The sequence below is a fragment of the Jaculus jaculus genome, chromosome 18 (genome assembly GCF_020740685.1).
Source record: "Jaculus jaculus isolate mJacJac1 chromosome 18, mJacJac1.mat.Y.cur, whole genome shotgun sequence".
NCBI lineage: Eukaryota > Metazoa > Chordata > Mammalia > Rodentia > Dipodidae > Jaculus > Jaculus jaculus.
The window spans coordinates 13,385,194-13,406,384 of NC_059119.1; the positions used below are offsets into that span (position 1 = coordinate 13,385,194).

The following is a 21,191-nucleotide window of genomic DNA, read 5'->3' on the forward strand; positions in this document are numbered from 1 at the left end:
AGAGAGAGAGAGAGAGAATTGGCATGCCAGGGCCTCCAGCCACTGCAGTAGAACTCCAGACATGTGCGCCATCTTGTGAGCATGTGCGACCTTATGTCACTTTGTGCATCTAGCTTACATGGGACCTGGAGAGCCGAACATGGGTCCTTAGGCTTCGCAGGCAAGTGCCTCAAGCACAAAGCCATCTCTTCAGCCCTGTAAATATCTTTAAGTAAGGCTGAGAGTAACCTTGCTTGTTGCAGAAGCACGAGGGCCTGAGAGAGCCTTTGTTGACATGTAAAATGCCAAGCAGGACCACGCCTGTCTGTTACCCCAGTCCTGTGGGAGGTGGGGGTGCAGAGACAGGAGAATGATCAGGGCTTTCTGATCAGCCAGTCTAACTGAAAACAGCAGCTCCAGATTCAGTGAGCGACTCTGCCTCAAAGAAGCAAGTGGGAGAGCTTGTCCTCTGGCCTCTGAATCTGCACACACAAATGTGCACAATCTTATGAAAAAGCTATCAAACAGCTACTGGTGACTATTTCTTTCTTTGTTTTGCAGTACTTTTGTGCTGCCTCTGGACTTGTTTGCCCAGCAAAGATTCAAATATCATGACGGGCTATCAGGTGTCATGGTTGGAGAGTAAATTTAAAAGCCAGGTGCAGTGCTTACCAGGAAATAGCAGCATTTGGGAGGCAGAGGCAGGAAGATCCGGGTTTCAAGGTCCTGCCTAGCTACATTAGCAAGTCTGAGATGAGCCTGGGCTACATGAGACCCTGTCTCAAAACACCAAGAAAGAAAGAAAGAGAGAGAGAGAAAGAGAGAGAGAGAGAGAGAGAGGGAGAGAAAGAAAGAAAGAAAGAAAGAAAGAAAGAAAGAAAGAAAGAAAGAAAGAAAGAAAGAGGAGGAAGGGAGGGAAGGAGAGATGAAGAGAGAAAGAAAAAGGAAGAGAGAGAATGGAGGGGAAACAAAAGAAAAAGTGGGGAGAGGGAAAACAGTTGCCATTAGCTTCATCCCAACCCTTCCTTGTGTCTCCCCCTTGGTACTTGAGAAACCTTTGCTGCTGAACCTCCAGTCCCCGGACACCTCTGGGCTTGGCTGCCAGAGATCTTTTTCTTTGTAATGTGTGATTTTTTTTTTTTAATTTACAACTTCTATACTTGCAGACAACAAACCATGGTATTTCCCTCCCCTCCCCCACTTTTTCCTTCACAACTCTGCTCTCCGCCATATCCCCTCCCTCTCTCCATTAGTCTCTCTTTTGTTTGATGTCATCATCTTTTCCTTCTATTATGCAGTTCTTGTGAAGGTATTGCTAGCTAGGCACTGTGAGGTCATGGATATCGAGGCCAAGTTCTTTCTGGACAGTTGTATGAAAGGAGTGGTGCCCTTCCTTTGGCTCTTACATTATTTCAGCCACCTCTTCCGCAATGGACCCTGAGCCTTGGAGGGTGTGATAGAGATGTTTCAGTGCTGGACGCTCCTCCGTCCCTTCTTAGCACCATGATGCCTTTTGGGTCATTCCAGTGGTCACCACCATCTGAAGAGAAGCTTCTCTAACCAGAAATGAGAGTAGCATTCATATATAAATATGAACATTAAGTGTAGTGCTCACAGGGCAATTTGGTGAGAGTAATATATGCATCTATCCAGACAAGATCAGGCTTTATACCCCTAAGGCTCATGACCTCCCCTGCCATAGGCTTTTGATTAGGTTTTCAGTACCAGGCGTGCATTCCCTCCTATAGAGCAGGTCTCCCCAGTCCAATTAGAGAGCAGTTGGTTTCCCCCAGAACAGACATGCCACTGTTGCACCCGTTTGGTCATTTGGCCTGTCTGGCCAAACCTGAGGCTTCCAGTGTCCCCTGTTTTCACCGCTGATGACTTCTGTCTCCCATAGGGCTGCATACAGTGCAGCTTTTTCCAGCTTTCAGTCAGTTGGTCTACAGGGAGAAGGTTTTTAGCTCAGCCCCAGCTTGGTTTCTCAGTGACCTTGCCGCCCATGCATGTGTAGTCTTCAGCAATAGGGTCTTGCCATCTGTTTCTGGTGGGAAATCAAGGACCTTGGCAATAGCTTGTAATGTTTTGGAGGCAACAGGGACCTCGCTGGCCAACAACTCACCGGATACCTTCCATCCCTGCTGGTTGCCAAAGATCTAGATTAACACAAAGTCCTGGAGCGCCCTCTTGTGGCTATTAGTAGAATTACGTAGGCCAAAGCTCCTTGAGCATTTTAGTTTACAGGTCACAGCTGGAGTGTCACAGGCCAAATTTGATCCATAGATGTAGTCTGTAAGAACACGTTTATGTATTACAGTGTGTTAGAAAGTGGTGGTGGTCCACACCTTTAATCCCAACACTCAGGAGGCCACCACATGCCTCCAACTCCTTAAAATTTTGAGGTAAGCATTCACCATGTAGCCCAAGCTGGCCTCAAACTTGTGAGCCTCCAGCCTCTACCTACTGAATGCCCGGACTACGTGGTGTGCAGCCCCGTGCCTGCATGCCCCTCTTCCCACCTTCCAGTTACAGCTTCTTGTCAGAAATTTCAACATGTTAGGTGAGTTTTGTAATTTTGTAATTTTGTACTTTATGTGGGATCAGAAGAGTCGAACATGGGTCCTTAGGTTTCACAGGCAAGCACCTTAATTGCCAAGTCCTCTTTCCAGCCCAATTACTGAAGATTTTTTGTTAAGTATTTATTTAAGGCTGGAGAGATGGCTTAGCAGTTAAGCACTTGCCTGTGAAGCCTAAGGACCCTGGCTCGAAGCTCGATTTCCCAGGACCCACGTTAGCCAGATGCACAAGGGGGCGCATGCGTCTGGAGTTTGTTTGCAGTGGCTGGAGGCTCTGGTGCACCCATTCTCTCTCTCTCTATCTGCCTCTTTCTCTGTCATGCTCAAATAAATAAATAAAAATAAATAAGTATTTATTTATTGCAAGCACAGAGAGACAAACAGATAGAGAGAATGGGTGCACCAGGGCCTCCAGTTGCTGCAAATGAGCTCCAGATGCACGCGCCACCCTGTGCCTCTGGTACTATGTGGCTACTGGGGAACTAAACCCATCACTAGACTTTACAGGCAAGCTCCACAAATGCTGAGCCATCTTTCCAGCCCTTATTAAGGGTTGTATGCACAGGAAGACCCTACTGTCTGGCAGTTAAAATGGGTCAGGGGGCTGGAGAGATGGCTTAGCGGTTAAGGTGCTTGTCTGTGAAGCCTAAGGATCTAGGTTCGATTCTCCAGGTCCCACATAAGCCAGATGCACAATGTGGCATATGCATCTGGAATTCATTTGCAGTGGCTGGAGGCCCTGGCGTGCCTATTCTTTCCTTCTCTCTTCCCTTCTCTCTCTCTCTCTCTCTGTCTCTAATAAATAAATAAAAATAAATCTTTTTAAAAAATGGGTCAGGCCCAGTCAGTGAGCCGCCGCCGAGGACTCAGCTGCCTCCCCCTCGAGCCCCCTCGCTTCCCGATGCTCCGTCCCCCCTGCCCGCCTTCTCCCGCAGCCGCCTTCCGCAGGCCGTTTCCACCGAGGAAAAGGAATCGTATCGTAAGTCCGCTATCCAGAACCTCCACTCTTTCGACCCCTTTGCTGATGCAAGTAAGGGTGATGACCTGCTTCCTGCCGGCACTGAGGATTATATCCATATAAGAATTCAACAGAGGAACGGCAGGAAGACCCTGACTACTGTCCAAGGGATCGCTGATGATTACGATAAAAAGAAACTAGTAAAGGCGTTCAAGAAGAAATTTGCCTGCAATGGTACTGTAATTGAACATCCAGAATATGGAGAAGTGATTCAGCTACAGGGTGACCAGCGCAAGAACATATGCTAGTTCCTAATAGAGATTGGACTGGCTAAGGACGATCAGCTGAAGGTTCATGGGTTTTAAGTGCTTGTGGCTCTCTGAAGTATAAGTGAGGATTTCCTTGCAGTGAGTAGAATGTCCCTCCTGTCCCTTGTCACAAGTTTAAAAACCTCACAGCTTGTATAATGTAACCATTTGGGGTCCGCTTTTAACTTGGACTAGTGTAACTTCATGCAATAAACTGAAAAGAGCCAAAAATAAAAAATAAATAAAATAAAATAAAAAAAATAAAAAATGGGTCAGGAGTGCTGGGAAGAAAGGGCTAGAAGTCCAGGTCACTGGCTGCAGTTGACCTACTGATGGGGCTGAGCTTGGATGTTATCCCTCAACAGTATTTATTAAACCACCTCGAGGCAGATGCTGGCCTGGGTGCTGGAGTGCAGATATTTTTTATAATATATAAATATAAATAATATTTTTATTTTTTATTTTACTTATTTGAGAGAGAGAGCATGCAAAGGGCAGGTAGAGAATGCTCCAGGCACTTGTGCTCCCTTGTGTATCTGGCTTATGTGGGTACTGGGGACTTGAACCTGGGTCCTTTGGCTTTGCAGGCAAACACCTTAACTACTAGCCATCTCTCCAGCATAAAGATATTTTTTTTAAGGGGCTTTCAGGAGTCCACATTTATCTGTACTCACAGCTAAGATTTTTTTTTAATGGAAAGGATAGGGAGTAAAAAAAGAAAACAAACAGCCAGGCAAAGCCAGAGGAGTCACTCGGGCCGTGATTAATTCCTCCTTCAAGGAGCTCTGAGAACACTTGAAATGCTTTTTTACGGGAAGCTCACTGACGATGAGGCGTGTCAGGGCCCATCACACAGGCACTCCGCTGGCATGTCCCCAAATTCCAGACTTCCTGAATGAAAGCAGGTGATCACCACAAGCCACACTGCTTGCCTGAAGGACTGGAGGCCACGGAGCCACATTTCTCAGAGAACCATGGGAACTGTCCTGAAATCCAAGATGCCAGACACCTGCTGTGGTGGTTTGATTCAGGTGTTCCCCATAAACTTAGGAGCTCTGAGGGCTAGGTTCCCAGCTGATGGAGATTTGGGAATTAACACCACCTGGAGGGAGTGTATTGTTGGGAACGGGCTTATGGGTGTTATAGCCAGTTTCCCCCTTGCCAGTGTTTGGCATATTCTCCTGTTTCTGTTGTCCACCTAATGTTGGCCAGGGGGTGATGTCCACCCTCTGCTCACGCCATCGTTTTCCCCTGCCATCTTGGAGCTTCCCCTCAAGTCTGTAAGCCAAAAGAAACCCTTTTCACCCCAAAGCTTCTCTTGGTCGGGTGATTTCTGCCAGCAACACGAACTTTACAGCAACACTTGCCAAGGGCCAGGTTCCCAAGCAGGCCTGTCAAGGTGGTCAGGTCTACTTTACTACCTGGTCTGTGCACTTCCCAAGGAGGTGGCGTTGGGTCTTGGTCTGAAAAGTCAGGAACTAGGGGCTGGGGCTCTAGCTCAGTTGGTAGGGTTGGTCTAGTGTGCACAAAGCCCTGGGTCTGATAAACCAGGTGAGATGCACACCTGTAATCCCAGCACTCGAGTGGCAGAGGCAGGAAGATCAAAAGTTGAAGGTCGTCCTCAGCTGTACAGTAAGTTTGAAGCTAGCCTGAGCTACATGAGACCCCCATCTCAATAATGAAAGGCCAAAACCCTGGCAGACAGACCCCAATTTGCTGTCAGCCTTTGCAAGCCTTTTTCTGCATCGCCATTCCACTGTCACCCAGACTCCATCAGCCCTTTGCAGTGAGTGTGCATGGCCTGAGGGGGCACCACCCGGCACGGGCAAGAGCCACATACATGGCCAGCTGAGGTGGCACATGCCTGTCATCTCAGCACTTGGGCACCTGAGACTGGAGGATCCCAAGTTTAAGGCCAGTGTGAGCTACATAGCAAGAACCTATCTCAAAGAAATAAGGGGCTGGAGAGATGGCTCAGCAGTGAAGACGCTTGCTTGTGAAAGACTAAGGACTCATGTTCGACTCTCCAGAACCCACATAAGCCAGATGCACAGTGATACAAGCACGCAAGGGGGCGCACGCGTCTGGAGTTTGTTTGCAGTGGCTGAAGACCCTGGTGAGCCCATTCTCTCTCTCTCCCCCTCTTTCTCTCTCTCAAATAAATTTTAAAAAAGAAGAAGAAACAAAGAAGAGGGAAAGAAAGAGGACTGGAGAGATGGCTTAGTGGTTAAGCACTTGCCTGTGGAGTCTAAGGACCCCAGTTTGAGGCTCGATTCCCCAGGACCCACGTTAGCCAGATGCACAAGGGGGCGCACGCATCTAGAGTTCATCTGCAGTGGCTGGAGGCCCTGGCACGGCCGCCTCTTTCTCTCTGTGTCCGTCACTCTCTAATAAATAAATAAATAAAAAGAAAGAAAAAGAGAAAGAAGGAAAGAAAGATGCCCACCCACAAGCTGGGCACGGTGGTGCATGCCTGTAAATCCCAGCTCTCAGGCAGCTGAGGCAGGAGGATCACAAGTCTAAAGTCATTCTCAATTACATAGCGAGGTCTAGGTCAGCCTGGCTACATAGTGAGTTCAAGGCCAGCCAGGGCTCCAGTGGTGAGATGAGCTCTATCACAAACAAACAAAGCCGCATTGACACATGCGTTCCTGTAGGCCAATCTGTTCCCCTTACTGGCTCTCTAGGATGTTTTTCCTCTCTATCTCTCTCTCCCTCTCTCTCCTTTCCTTTCTCCCTCCACCCCACTCCCCACCCCAAGAGGGCCTCGTGTACCCCAGGCTGATCTCAGACTCACTATGGAGCCAAGGATGATCCTGGATTTCCGACCCTCCAGCCTCCATGTCCCGAGTGCTGGGATTGCAGACATGCGCCACCGCACTTTGCTTATGCGGGGCTGGGGATCAAACCCAGGACTTTGGGTATGCTGGGCAAGCACTCTCTCTACCAACTGAGCCATGTCCCCAGGCCCTTCCTAAGCCAGGTTGGGCTTTTTTTTTTCACCTGTTTCTTTTTTCCCAGCTCCCACTCTGCTTCCCAGCCCTGATGAGCAGGGCTGTGTGTGTGTGTGTGTGTGTATCTGTGTCTTTCTCCATCTCTTTATCCTCCCACCACTCCATGCCCACTCACCCGTGTGGAGACAGTACATGGGCCCCTATTAGCTGCTCGGCAAGTGAGGAGCAGGACAGCGCGCCTTGGCTGGTACAGACCCTCTAGAATGGATCTCAGCGTCCTGGGATGAATGGACCCCTGGGTGAGAAAGCACAGGAGGACCCACTGGAACCAGCTGCTTGGCAAGCTAGGGTAGGAGGCTGTCCTGCCTGGGCTGTGGTCCTCACTGGTTACTGTCCCCGACTGTGACACTGTGACGTAACGTGAAGTACAGGTTGGGTGTGTGCCCCACATCAGATCCCAAGACCTTTGTAATTTCCTGGGTGAGACAAGTGCTTGACAGAGCTGAGGATGTGGCTCAGTGGGTAGGGTGCCTGCCTACTAGGTCAATGGCCTGGGTGCAATCCCTAGTACCACATTAAGAAAACAAAACAGTGGGGCTGGAGAGGATGGCTTAGCAGTTAAGGCGCTTGCTTGCAAAGCCAAAGGACCTTGGTTCGACTCCCCAGGATCCACGTAAGCAGATGCACAAGGGGGTTCATGTGTCAGGAGTTCGTTTGCAATGGCTAGAGGCCCTGGTGTGCCCATTCTCTCTCTCTCTCTCCTTCTTTCCCTCTTTCAAATAAACAAATAATAAAAAGGCGGAAATGAACCCATTAACAAAGGTGAAATTGATCAACCAGCTGAGTGAGCGAGAGGTTCGACTTGGGGTGGCGGACAAGGTGTCGTGGCACTCGGGGTTCAAGGACAGCGCCTGGATCTTTCTGGGAGGGCTCCCCTGTGAACTGACTGAAGGGGACGTTGCCTGTGTGTTCTCACAATATGGGGAGATTGTTAACATCAACCTTGTGCGAGACAAGAAGACTGGGAAATCCAAAGGATTCTGTTTCCTGTGTTATGAAGAGCAAAGGAACACAATTCTGGCCGTTGACAATTTGAATGGGATCAAGATCAAGGGAAGAACTATCCATGTGGATCATGTGTCTAACTATCGAGGGGCCCAAGAGTCTGAAGAAGCCTAGAGAGCTCCTTGAGAAGGGCCGTGGAGCTAACACGCCTCACCGAGTTCACCTGAAGAGTCTAAAGATTCCAAACCCATGAAAAAGGTTCAGAAGACCACAGGCTCAAGCTATATTTGAAAATGTGGACTTGGAGGTACGACCTCCCTGGGGGTAGGAGTTGCCGAGCAAGGGGTGAAAGAATTGCAGACCTGCTACGGGTTGGTGTGACAGTCTCAAAGGCAATACAAAGATAGGCCAGTTCAGCAGCAAGGGGCTTTGGGAAAGTGACGTTTCTCAGTTGAGCTTGGTGCGCTGTCAGCTTCCTAAGAGGGGTTCCCTACTGTGGGACTATGGGAGAACATAATACTGACAGTTTTATTCAGGCTCCTAATCCAGGGCAACTGAGCCTGTGGCAAGCTATTAAGCATTACGCAATACACATCACTTGATGGAAGAAGATAGAGGACTTTTCTGCTTTATAAGCAGAAGAGATCATTCCACAAATGTACTACTCCCTCAAATTACTAAATTACAAACATATGGTACCATTGCATTTATGTTCTAGAGGTTCTGGCAACAATATTTTGTTAATAAAACTGGTTCTCTGTGGATTGAAAAAATAATATAATATTTTTTTAAAACTTAAGGGCTGGAGAGATGGCTTAGCAGTTAAGGCACATGCCTGTGAAGCCTAAGGACCCAGGTTTGATTCTCCAGGTCCCACATTAGCCAGATGCACAAGGGGGCACATGAGTCTGGAGTTCGTTTGCAGTGGCTGAAGGCCCTTGCGCACCCATTCCCACTCTCTCTCTCTCCCTCCCTCCCTCTCTGTTTCCAATTAATAAATAAATAAAAGTAAAAGCTTAAAAAAAAAAACAACAGAGAACTGGAGAGATGTCTCAGTGGTTAAAAGTGCTTGGATGCAAAGCCTGATGGCTTGGGGTTGGTTCCCCAGTTGTGTAAAGCCAGATGTACAAAGTGGTGCATGCATCTGGAGTTCATTTGCAGTGGCATAAGGCCCTAACACACTCATTCTTTCTTTCTCCCTCTCTCATAAGTAAATGAATAAAAAAAATTAAAGGCAGGGCTGGAGAGATGGCTTAGTAGTTAAGGCATTACCTGCAAAGCCAAAGGACCTAGGTTCAATTCCCCAGGACCCACGTAAGCTAGATGCACAAGATGGTGCATGCATCTGGAGTTTGTTTGCAATAGCTGGATGCCCTGGAGTGCCCATTCTCTCCACGCCCCCACCCCCACTTCTTCCTTCTCCTCTCTCCCTCTGACTTTGTCTCTCTCAAATAAATAAATAAATAAATAAATTTTAAAGGCAGACATGGTGGTGCATGCCTGTGACCCCAGCACTTGGGAGATGGAGGTAGGTGGATCTGGAGTTTATTCTGGGTTACATATAACAAATTCAAGGCCAGCCCGAGCTTGCTTATCATGCATGAGGCACTAGGTTCAATCCCCAACATAGCATCATTTGGGTGTGACGGTACATGCATGGAATCACAGAGCCAGAAGGATCAGAAGTTCAAGATCATTCACAGGGGCAGAGTGAGTGCAAGGTTAGCCTGGTCTACATGAGAGTGTCTAAAACAAAAGGCAAAAACAGCTGGGCGCGTGGCCCACATCTTTAATCCCAGCACTTGGGAGGCAGAGGTAGAAGAATTACTGTGAGTTCAAGGCCAGCCTGAGTCTTCACAGTAAAATCAAGGACAGCCTGATTCTACACAGTAAATTCCAGGTCAGCCTGGGCTATAGTGAGACCCTAGCTCAAAATAAATAAATAAATAAACAAACAAATAAATAAACAAAGAAGCCAGGCATGGTGGCGCACACCTTTAAGATAGGAGGATCGAGGCCACCCTGAGACTACATAGTGAATTTCAGGTCAGTCTGAGCTAGAGTGAAACCTGCTCCAAAAAAAGATTTTTAAAAAAAAGGAAGGAAGGAAGGAAGGGAGAAAACTACCAGGATTGGAGAATGCTCAGTGGTTAAAGGCACTTGCTTGCAAAGCTTGACAGTTCAGATTTGATTCCCCAGTACCCACATAAAGCCACAAAGTGGCACATGTGTCTGGACTTTGTTTGAAATGGCAAGGGGCCTTAGAGTACCCATACTCATTCTTTTCCTGTCTGCCTCTTTCTGTCTCTCAAATAAACAAATAAAAGATTTTTTAAAAGCTATAAGAGTGAAGAGACAATTTGCACATAAAAGAGAATATTTGCAAATTACCTAACAAAGGATTAATTGTCAAAACATAGAAATAATTCAATAATGCAATCACATCTGGTTTTAAAATGAGGAACTGATCTCAAGATTTCTCAAAAGAAGATAGACAAATGGCCTACAAGTCTTTGGAAATTTGTTCAACATCACTAATCATCAGGAAATACAGGTCAAAGCCACAATGAGAAGCCACTTCATCCCAGTCAGAATGGTTGTGATTAAAAAGACAATATCCGGGCTGGAGGGATGCCTTAGCTGTTAAGGTGTTTGCCTGCAAAGCCAAAGGACCCAGGTTCAATTCCCCAGGACCCGTGTAAGTCAGATGCACATGGTGGTGCATGTGTCTGTAGTTCATTTGCAGTAGCTAGAGATCCTGGCGCACCCATTCTCCCTTTCTCAAATAAAATATTTTTTTTTAATTTAAAAAGAGAAAGAGACCATCCAAGCCAGACATGATGGTACAGCCTTTAATCCCAGCAATCGGAAGGCAGAGGTCAGAGGATCACTGGGACTACAGAGTGAATTCCATATCAGCCTGGGCTAGAGTGAGACCCTGCCTCAAAGGAAAAGAAAAAAGAAAAAAAAAAAAAAAAAAGACAACATCCAAGCCAGGCATGGTGGCACACACCTTAAGGCCGGCCTGGGGTAAAGAGTGACTTCCAGGCCAGGCTGAGCTAGAGTGACCCCCTGCCTCCAAAATAAATAAGCAAATAAAAAGACAACATCCAGGGGATGAAGAGATGGCTCTGTGGTTATAAACAAGGGGAGGGAGATTCCTTAATTTGCTAGATGAGAAAGGCGGGTCGTTAAGGCTTGGTCTGTGCCCGCAGGAGAGATGTATCCATCGGCATTTATGTCACTATGGATTGTGTGTATATTTGAGTGATATTGAATGATACAAACATTTGGAAGTCTTGCCCGGTTCTCTATGGATCAATCGGGTCCTTCCTCCCAGCCACCCCCCTCGCCAAGGCCTCACAAGGGACCAAATAACAGAACCACGCTGAGTACAGTAGTCTGAACCACAGGCTGTCATCTGTGGAAACTGGGTTTTTTTTTTCTTTTTTAAAAAAAAATATTTTATTTTTATTTATTTATTTATCTGACAGAGAAAGAGGAAGAGAGAGAGGGAGAGAATGGGCACGCCAGGGCCTCCGGCCACTGCAAACAAACTCCAGACGCATGTGCCACCTTGTTCATCTGGCTTATGTGGGTCCTGGGGAATCGAACCTAGGTCCTTTGGCTTTACAGGCAAATGACTTAAACACTAAGCCATCCCTCCAGCCCAACTTTTTCTTTTTCTTTTTTTTTTTTTTTTCTGAAAAAGGTTAAGAGGAAAAACATCAGAAATTTCCCAGCCGGTGGTGTTTATAAAGTTTTTTATTTTCCATTTTCTTAAAAATAACATTTGCTTTCCTTTATGCATGTGTAGAGTGAACTTGTTTCCTTAGGCTGAGCAATAGGCAGATGAAGACGACACAAGGCGGGGCCTCAGGTGGAGGAGGGGCATGAGGTGGGGAAGCGGGGCATGAGGGGAGGGGGTGCAGAGATAGGGGAGAAGGGGGGTGATCCAAGGGTTGCTTGAGTGCCCATCAACACACACACACAGGTCTAACACTTTGTTTTTCAAATTTGTTTTTTTCAAAGGACATCTAAAGTTACTGAGAGATACAATTTCAGCACTTAAATCTACAGACGGAAACCCGAGCACTTGACCACAACTCTTAACTCTAAGCTCAGTTATTGCACATCGGACGGACGGTTTGAGAAGAATGCGGGCTGGGAAGCGGTGTGCTGTGCCCGGGACAGACGTCTCCAGTCTCCTTTCGGAGCTCCAGGGCTCTCCGCGGGGACCACCGCCAGCTTGTGGCCCCAGGGCCACTCAGGTGTCAAAGACGTTTCCCACCCACCCACTCGGGAGAAGCTAGTCATGGAAAAAGCTAGTGAAAGACAGGATGGGTGGCCTGCCCTCTGACACCTGGCAGGCTGGAGTGAGACAGTCGAGGCCCAGTGGGTCACTGGAGGGACTGATAATTAAGATGTCCCATTGTCCTTCTCATCAGCTCGGCCTCCTTGCAAAGCTCCCAGGCCAGGCCCCATCCCGGTCGTTGCTGGGCTCTCTGAATGGTCTCTCAGGCACATTGATTTTCTCCAGCCCCGACCTACCCCATCTCGCACACCTTTTTTCCCCAGCACCCATGGGCCAAGGCAGGCCTGGGGCAGCCGAGGGCAGGTCTAGATCCTGACAAGAAGTGGGTCCGCTCTAAGTGGGTGAACCCTTTTCAACAGGGCCCTAATTCCCCTGCGCAAGTCAGGGGAATGGGAGCAGGGAGGTGCCAGGAGGGTCTGGACAGGCAACTTGGTTGAGGGCACAAGGGCTGCAGACCTTCCAACCTGTGACCTTGTTCCCTAGGGAACCTTAAACTTGACTGACCAGAAGCTCCTTGGAGGCCTTCTGGCCCACTGGGAACCACGGCTCTGCCTGCCTTGGAGGGGAAGTGGGGGGGCTGTATCTCAGTGGGGCACAAAGCAGCATGGGGGGGGTCTTCAGGGAAGAGCAAGGCCTGGACCCCTGCAAGCCCGCCAGGGGCCGAGTTCAGCCCCGTTTGCTTTCTCCCTGAAGGATATTTACAAAGTCAGAGAAACGTGTACAACCGGAAGACTCAGAGACACACAGAGCACAGACCCCCCCATACACACACCTCCCAGGAGGGGGGGCCAGTGGTAAGAGGAGGAGGGCATCCCTTCCTCTGCACGGCCTCCCACTCCAGAGAGCCCCACAGCCTTCCCAGCTGCCCAGGGATGCTCCTGAAGCCCAGTTAGGGCAAAGGAAGAACCGGACCCCCAGATCCCCATTCTTGGGAGAGCAGGAAGTTTCAGTAGCTCCAGGTGGAGGAGGAGGAGTTGCCCCTGGAGAGCGGAGGGGTGATGTGACTGAGCCGGGGACCAGAGGAAGGGCGCAGAGGCAGGGAGAGGAGGAAGGGGCTGGGGCTGTGCTGCAGGATGAGAAGCGCTTTTGGGGGGGTTTAGTGGAGTTTCCAAATTTTCCTCAGGAGAAGACTCGGAAGGTGTGGATTCCGGGGTGGCTTAAAGGGACAGACAGGGTGAGGCTCTTCCTTCTAAGTCCAGCCAACACTCGGTGGATGCGACCAGCCAATACCGGGAGATGCTGGGGACAGCCAGGCTGGAGTCTTGTCCAAGAAGCCTCAGCCACGGACCGCGCGTGGCCATCCAGGTTCCCAGCAGACAGGGGCTGGCCCTTGCTCTCCCACAACCACCGGGATGGCCTCTAGGTTCACACACACACACACACACACACACGCACGCACGCATGCACGCACGCACTGCACTCTCCATGTACAGAAAAGGCATCAGAGGCCCAAAACCAGGTAAGAAATTCTTCACACGTGTTAAGGAATTTGCTCAGAGAGGGAGAACTGGGCATTTCGGACAAAACAACAAACCCATAAGGAAAACCCACCGCGGGCATCATCTCATCTGGTATGAGGATAGCCCGCCTAGCCTGGAGATTTGGGGCACAGTAAGGGTGGTCTCCAGGCCTAGCACCACCCCATCCTGTCCCCTCTGACACACCGATCTCTTCTTGTACACTACAGGGCTTCTGAGCCTGGGAAGTTGGTCCACCGTGCCAGGGCAGCGCTTGGGGACTGGGGAGACAGAAGAAACCCCAGGAGCTAAGAGAAGTAGTGTAACAAATGGCCCAGGACAGCACTGCTCAAGGGCAAGATGACCTTGTCAGAAAACATGTTCTGGAAGCTTCTCCACTCAAGGTCTTGGGGACAAGTCTTTCTACTGGTGTGGGCAGGAGAAGAGCATTTTGTTAGAGGTCCGGGGAGGTGGGCACACATCTGCTGCTCCTGGTTCTCGGGCTCCCTAGGGTGGACAAGGGGGGTCTCCAGCGAGGGGATGGAGGCGGGAGCAGCGAGCCCAACTCTGGGCTTCACCAAGGGGAGCTGGTAAGGCTCAGCTGAGGGACCACAGCCCAGACCCCCGTGAGGTCACAGAAGCTGCTGGGATGGCCGCAGCCGACATCCAGGGACTCCCCCTTTCCTGCCTCCCCCTTTCCTGCCTCCCGGCTCCTTCTTGGCCATCTCTGTCATTCCGGCTTGGGTTCGAAGGGTGCCTAGTCCTTGGGAACGCAGCAGAGGGATAGGCTTGGCCGGTCACCCAAGGATGACAGGTGCTCACACCTAATTGGCCCAACTTTGGGTGAATCCCCTATCTCCCCTTTTGAGGGGGGAGAAGGGCAGGAAGGGATGGAGGGCAGGCAGGGATGGATGGGACAGGGTGGGATCCCAGGGTTTTGGGGTACAGCTGGAGGGACTAGGGGAAAGGGCTCATTTCACTGATTTTGGCCTGTCGGTATGTATATAAGTGTGTGAATGTGTGTACGTTAAAACCAAAAGCAAATGGAAAGAAAAGGACTTGGAGGAGATTGAAAGGGCCTCTGGGTGGCTCGCCGCCAAGAGTGGGATAGATCAAGGACACATCTGTGAGCACATGCTACACACACACACACACACACACACACTCACACTCACACTCACCCGTCGCAGTCACACATGCCACGCACGCCCACCTCCACTCCTCCCCTTGAAGCCAGACTCCTTCGCACTGACTTCCGGATCCATTCGCTAAGCTGCCTGCTGCTGTCCAGGTATCTGCTGGCCCATCTCCCTGGCCGTTGGCACCCTGGCCAGCCACGGCCACGCCCCCCCACCCCAGGGCCATCTACCAGATGTAGCCTCCGTCATCGGCCTCGCCGGCGTCGCCCTCCTCCTCCTCCGCCTCCTCGCCGGCCTCCTCCACCTCCTTCTCTTCTTCGTCCTCCCAGCCAACGCCGCTCCCAAAATCCCCCGAGAAACCCACGATGTCATCTGTGGCGGAGACAAGGCGGAGGCCGGTAAGGGGCCTTTGCGGCAGCTCTCTCCTCGGCGCAGGTCCCCAGGGGGCCTTAGGGAAGAACTCGCTCTTACCGCAGTCGGGGTTGCCACGCATCCGGGTGCCGCTCAGCTCCAGGCCCAGCTGGTCCACGCACCAGCAGTCGCCGCTGCTCTGGTCACATTGCGTCTTCCTGTAGTAGCCGTCCTCGTCACAGCTCGGGATGAAGACACCTGAGGGACACAGGACCCCGTGGGGTCAGAGCCTTGGTCCAGGCCATGGACTCTGGCACATTGTGGATCGAGCAAGGATATATTCAGCCGGGCTGGTGCTGACCCCAAGGAACCCAGATGCCCAGGGCTTATTTCTAATTTTTTTTTTTTTTTTTTTTTTGATGTAGGGTCTCACTCTAGCCCAGGCTGACCTGGGATTCACTATGTAGACTCAGAATGCCCTTGAACTCACTGCGATCCTCCTACCTCTGCCTCCCGAGTGCTGGGATTAAAGGCGTGCGCCACCACGCCTGGCTCCCAGGGCTTATTTCTGGAAACGGGAAACTCACATCCCTAAAACACTTGCGCAAGTCCCTGAACTTCTGCCCTTCCACCTGCCCACCAGATGTGTTCTGAGCGACTTCACGGGGGAAGAGATCCACAGAGGCCACCAGGGTGACACAAGGGACCGTAGCATGGAGGGCTCGAGGCACAGGGGCCTGCTTGGGGGAAGAGACAGCAAGACGATGTTCGCCTGGTCACGAGCCTCGCCAGCGTGATGCCATGTGTGCTTCTAGCAGTGGGTATTCTGTGTGCTGGACTCATTAATCAAGTGTCAAGCCGCTCTTTGTTGTTGTTTGTTTTTTAAATATTTTATTTATTTATTTGCAAGCAGATATATATATATATATATATATATATATATATATATATATATATATGTAGAGAGAGAGAGAGAGAGAGAGAGAGAGGGAGGGAGAGAGAGCGCACACCAGGGCCTCTAGCCACTACAAATGAACTCGAGATGCATGAGCCACCTTGTGCATCTGGCTTACATGGGTCCTGGGGAACCGAACCTGGGTCATTAGTCTCTGGCCCAGCCCTCAAGCCATGGTTGAGTAGCTACAAGGCCCTGTGTCACCTACCTCTCAGACCTCTGTCCCTTCCACATCACTCTCCAGCTGCCTTTCATGTGTCCTTTCATGCTGTTTTCTGAGACTCTTAAGCTTTTTCTTGCCCTCCATCATGGTATACTCAACTGGCTCATTCTCTCCCCTTGGGACGCCTCTAGAATGCCACCCTCCCCCCCATCAAAAGCACATCCTGTGACGTGGCGCAGGTCAGCTCATGCCCGCCTGCATTCTCCCCCAGCTCTAAGAACCAGTCTCAGTTGGAAGAGCTCTCTTATGGACGCGTTAATTTATGTGGTGAATGTGTGTGTGGTTAGCCTGTGCTCAGGCCTCACAGCACCCGGGGACCGTCTTGCCCATCAGTTCTGACCCAAGCTGTGTTTTTGTTCTTTTGTCTCTCCAGAGGTGGCGGTGGAGCGCATGAGTTAGCATCTCCCATAGAGGAACCCCACTCCAGCTTGACATTCCACACGCCTGTGGACGTGAGCTTGGGGTGGAGGGCTCTTGGATGCTCCTGAACCCCCAGTGTCAGCCCCAGCCATGAAGCAAACACCTACATAAACTTACTGAGGGGCAGCTGGGGAGATTCTGGCCCACCATACGGGTGAAACCATGTGTGGTCCTGGACCAAAGCCTCCTGTGGGTTTAGCACGTGCCCTATGGTTGGCTGGAACCTCTGGGCTTCAGAGTAACTCAGGGTAGTCTCCCAGCCTCCGCCTCCACACCCCTTCTCACCTGGTTTCTTCTTGGCTGCCTCTTGGATCTGTGTACGTTCCAGTTCTGCCAAGCAGGGGGGCTCTGTGGGGAGAGGCAGTCTCAGGACCAGCTCGGTATGCTAACTGTACCCCCACACTTAGGACCCCTGTAATATTTTTAATACTCCTTATTTTTTTGAGGTAGTCTCACTCTAGCCCAGGCTTAGCTGGAATTCACTATGTTGTCTCAGGCTGGCCTCGAACTCACAGTGATCCTCCTACCTTGGCCCCCCAAGTGCTGAGATTAAAGGCGTGCGCCACCACTATGCTCAGCTTTATACTCTTTTGAAAGAAGTCCTCAAAAGTGCATAAACTTCAGAATCTATCAAATCTAAGTCTGGGAGCCCAGGGAGAGAGCTTAGAGCCAACTGTTGGGAATTCAAGATGCCAAGTCCTTGGAGATATAGGGAGTGATTGCACTGGGAAGCCTCCAGGCCTAAGCATGTGGCCGAGAGGTGGCTAGTATGACACCCAAAGAGAACCCCAGGCCGGGGCAGAGCCCCCGAGTGGGAGGGAAGGGCAGGGCCACACTCACTCTCTCGCCAGAAGCAGAAACACCACTCGGCGGTGGAGACACGACCGTCCTTGTAGGTGTCACAGGAGTTGAAGAAGGGGCGAATGCAGACCTCGTACTTGTCCAGGTTGATGGCGCCCAGCTCGGTCTGGTCCAGGAAGAGGTCGGCACTGGTGTCCAGCTTGGAGAACATCCAGCCGATGGAGTCTTTGCAGCTAGCCCCCAGGCTTTTGTCCAGCCCTGGGGAGCAGGCCAGGGCTCAGCTGTGCTCCGCTCTCTGCTTTGTTCACAGCCCAGCCCTCTATGCAGGGTCAGCTCAGCCTGGAACCTAACACTGAGGTCTAGAAACTCAAGAACAGCCCAATGGGAGAGATGGCTTAGTGGTTAAGTGCATGCTTGTGAAGCCTAAGGATTCTGGTTCGAGGCTCGATTCCCCAGGACCCACGTTAGCTAGATGCACAAGGGGGGTGCATGCATCTGGAGTTCGTTTGCAGTGGCTGTAGGCCCTGGCATGCCCATTCTCTCTCCCTCTCTCTCTCTCTGCCTCTTTCTCTCTCTGTCTGTTGCTCTCAACTAAATAAATAAAAGTAAACAAAAAAAATAAATAAAAAAAGAACAGCCCAATGTCCTGGCCTCTGCTGTTGTATAGGACTGCATCTGAGCCACTCAAAAGCCCATTTTCAAAGCCCTTTTAGGGCTGGGAAGATGGCTCATCAATGGTTAAAGGAACTTGCTTACAAAGCCTGCTGGTTCAGTTCCCCAGTACCCATGTAAAGCCAGCTGCAAAAAAAAGTGATACATGGGGTGGAGAGATGGATAAGGCATTAGGGCTCTTAGCTGCAAAGCTAAAAGGCCCAGGTTCAATTCCCCAGGACCCACGTAAGCCAGATGCACAAGGTGGTGCATGCATCTAGAGTTCATTTGCAGGGCTAAAGGCCCTGGTGCACCCATTCTCTCTATATATAGATCTGCCTCTTTCTTTCTCCCTCTCATTCTCTCAAATAAATTTAAAAAATTTTTAAGTGGTACATGTGTCTGACATTCATTTTCAGTGGCAAGAAACCTTGGAATGTGTATATACACAGACACACTTGTGCAAATAAATAAATAAATAAAATTTTTTCAAGGTCAGATCTCACTCTAGCCCAGGCTGACCTGGAATCCACTATGTAGTCTCAGGCTAGCCTTGAACTCATGGTGATGCTCCTACCATGACTTCCCAAGTGCTGGGATTAAAGGTGTGTGCCGCCACACCTGGCTACATAAATAAACTTTATTTACTTTTTATTATTTATTTGCAAGAGAGAGAGAGAGAGAATGGGTGTATCAGGGCCTTCAGCTGCTGCAAACAAACTCCAGACACATGCGCCCCCTTGTGTGCATGTGCAACATTGAGCACTTGCATAACTGTGTCTGGCTTATGTGGGACCTGGAGATCCGAACATGAGTTCTTAAGCTTTGTAGGCAAGTACCTTAACTGCTAGGCCATCTCTCTGGCCCAAATAAATTTTTATAGTCCTTTAAAATTTCTTTTTCAGTGCTGGTGATTAAACCCAGAGCCTTGTGAATGCTGGGCAAGTGTTCTTCCCTGATCTATATCCTCAACTCAGAAAACAATATTTCTTTGATTTTCCCTGGCTGCCTAAGGAAAGTAAGTTCCTGTATTCATATCAGGAAGTCTTCCTACTTAGCTGGCCATCTGTGTACTTCCCATTATGGCTAGAGCTGACCTCCCCTTCTTCTGGGGCAAATGAAGCTCTCCTGAGGTTCTCATCGCTGGAGCAGGGACTGGTAGAAAGGATCGAGGTAGGCTGGCCCTATGAACATCTGTTTCCTCAACCCCTTCCCTCATCCCCCCTCCCAGGGAGAGGAGCAGCTTGGTACCACTGGCAGGGTTGGCTGCGCTGCCGGCTGAGCCATTCTGCTTGGAATTCTCATGGAGAAGTTGGAACCAGTCCCGCAGTCGATCCCCCAGGTCAGCCAGGTCCTGACCCGTGCAGGTCTCTGCAGTGAACAGAACATAGGAGAGGGTTGAGGATGAATGGGGATGGGGGAGCAGGCCCTGAGGGCTGGGCAACAGAAAGAGATGCAGGAGGGGAGGAAATGGAATCAGGGGCTTCCTCTCCAAGACTCTCCCCATCTCCCACACTGAAAGTCTGGCCTGGCTTCTAGTGGAAGGAAGGAATCCCTCCCTCTAACCTTCCCAGACAACCAGGGGGAAAAAAAAAAAGAAAAAAAGAGTGTGAAGGTCCAAACTTACTGCTCGGTTACCTACTCGGCAAACCTCTGCTCCCCATGGCACAACCCAAAAGGAGGCCCCCGGAGTGCCCTAGCACTGAGCTCCCTCCCCCAGCCCGGCCGTGGCCCCAAACTTTGCTTACCTGACTTGCCCTCGGCGGTGGAGGCGGCCTGCTCGGTGGGGCAGGGACAGGGCCCTTCGCATCTCACTGCCAAGTGCTTGTTGCTCAGGCATGCCTGCTGCTCCAGCTTACACTGCACGGGATAGCTCGGGCTGGATGACGGGGGCCCGCCCATGCGCCCTGCAGCCAGGGTCCCCCTAAGCCTCCCACCACGACAGCCACGGCGGCCTTGCCCACGAGTGGCCTCTTTCTAACCCTCCTCCTGTACAAGCCAAGGATGCACGGTAGGGCTGTGGGGCGTGAGGGGCAGTCCTGGCTATGGCCATGCCCTCCCCTGCACTCTCAGAATAGCTGTCACTGCCTGGTCCCTTCTGTCTCCCTCTCCTCACCTTGTGGCTTCACTGCCCCTGTTTTGGCTATCTACTGCCCAACTCTGGCTCTCATGGTCTGTCTTTATCCCCCCGCCCCCGACGCCTTTTGCCACAGTCCCAGGGTCCCTGCGCAATGGACTCTCAGACTCTCTCTCTCTCCACAGGGGCCTCCAGCCACCTCCAGGGGGTCTTCTCAGCGCTCTAGATAATAAACCCTGTCCCTCTAATCTCCTGCCTGTCTACGCTCCTGAAGTTGGTTTCTGAGGGCCTCTTCTAGTCCCCTGCTGCTGAAACATTCCCCTCCTGAAGTGGCTGTCATGGCAAGTCAGGTTCTTGCAGCACTTGGAAACATTGTCACCCTTGGGCCTTGACAGCCCTGGGAAAGAGAATAGCATTTTTCATGCTCAGCAGGAAACATCAAGGCCAAGGAGGCCCTGGGTACAACCCTGGGCCAATGAGCCGAGGTTGAAACTAGACCTACTAAAGACCTGTGCCTCCCCACAGCATAGTGTGGCCTTGACCCACAGCTTCTGCCCGTACCCTGGCGTGAGACACAAACGCGCCCCTTCCTCGCCCTCCTCCTCTTCCTCTTCTTCCTCTGCTCATCTACTGCTCATTCTGCCCTCCATCCCCCACTTCCCCACCCAACCCTGGGTCACTGCCTCAGCTACGGATCCTCATGCATCATAGCTGGGGACTTTTACATCTGCATCTCACCCAGGCAAGAGGGCCTGCCTTAGGCAGCAGTCTGTGTCTCCCGCCTAACTAAGCAGTCTTCTTGCTACTAGAAGCATTCTTTTTTTTAAAAAAAAATTTTTTTTTTGTTCTTTTTTATTTATTTATTTGACATAGACAGAGAGAGAGAGAGAGGCAAATAGACAGAGAGAGAGAGAATGGGCGCGCCAGGGCCTCCAGCCACTGCAAACGAACTCCAGATGCGTGCGCCCCCTTGTGCATCTGGCTAATGTGGGTCCTGGGGAATCAAGCCTCGAACCGGGGTC

At 50.6% G+C, this 21,191-nt stretch overlaps 2 protein-coding genes and 1 pseudogene across 3 annotated transcripts in view; 2 read left to right on the forward strand and 1 right to left on the reverse strand.

Annotated features, from left to right (window-relative positions):
• Positions 1-2,252: 2,252 nt before the first annotated feature.
• The window catches only part of Spock2 (SPARC (osteonectin), cwcv and kazal like domains proteoglycan 2), a 39,734-nt gene continuing 20,795 nt past the window's right edge, over positions 2,253-21,191 (reverse strand). Inside the window, exons 6-12 of one of the 2 annotated variants that reach the window (XM_045137814.1) lie at positions 19,841-19,952; positions 19,344-19,463; positions 17,481-17,699; positions 16,926-16,988; positions 15,163-15,300; positions 14,922-15,063; positions 2,253-2,269 (exon numbers count right to left, since the gene is read on the reverse strand). In XM_045137814.1, coding sequence (XP_044993749.1) covers position 2,269; positions 14,922-15,063; positions 15,163-15,300; positions 16,926-16,988; positions 17,481-17,699; positions 19,344-19,463; positions 19,841-19,952 — 795 coding nt within the window. In that variant the 3' untranslated portion in view covers positions 2,253-2,268. Of the gene's footprint in view, positions 2,270-11,527; positions 15,064-15,162; positions 15,301-16,925; positions 16,989-17,480; positions 17,700-19,343; positions 19,464-19,840; positions 19,953-21,191 lie in introns of those variants that run through there. The other variant, XM_045137813.1, reaches the window with a different exon arrangement.
• Positions 2,533-4,046, forward strand: LOC101595230 (eukaryotic translation initiation factor 1). The gene is given in 2 exon segments (XM_045137749.1): positions 2,533-2,539; positions 3,394-4,046. Coding segments are annotated over 2 exon segments (492 nt in total). The 3' UTR covers positions 3,879-4,046.
• On the forward strand, positions 7,580-10,754 carry LOC101605032 (annotated as a pseudogene).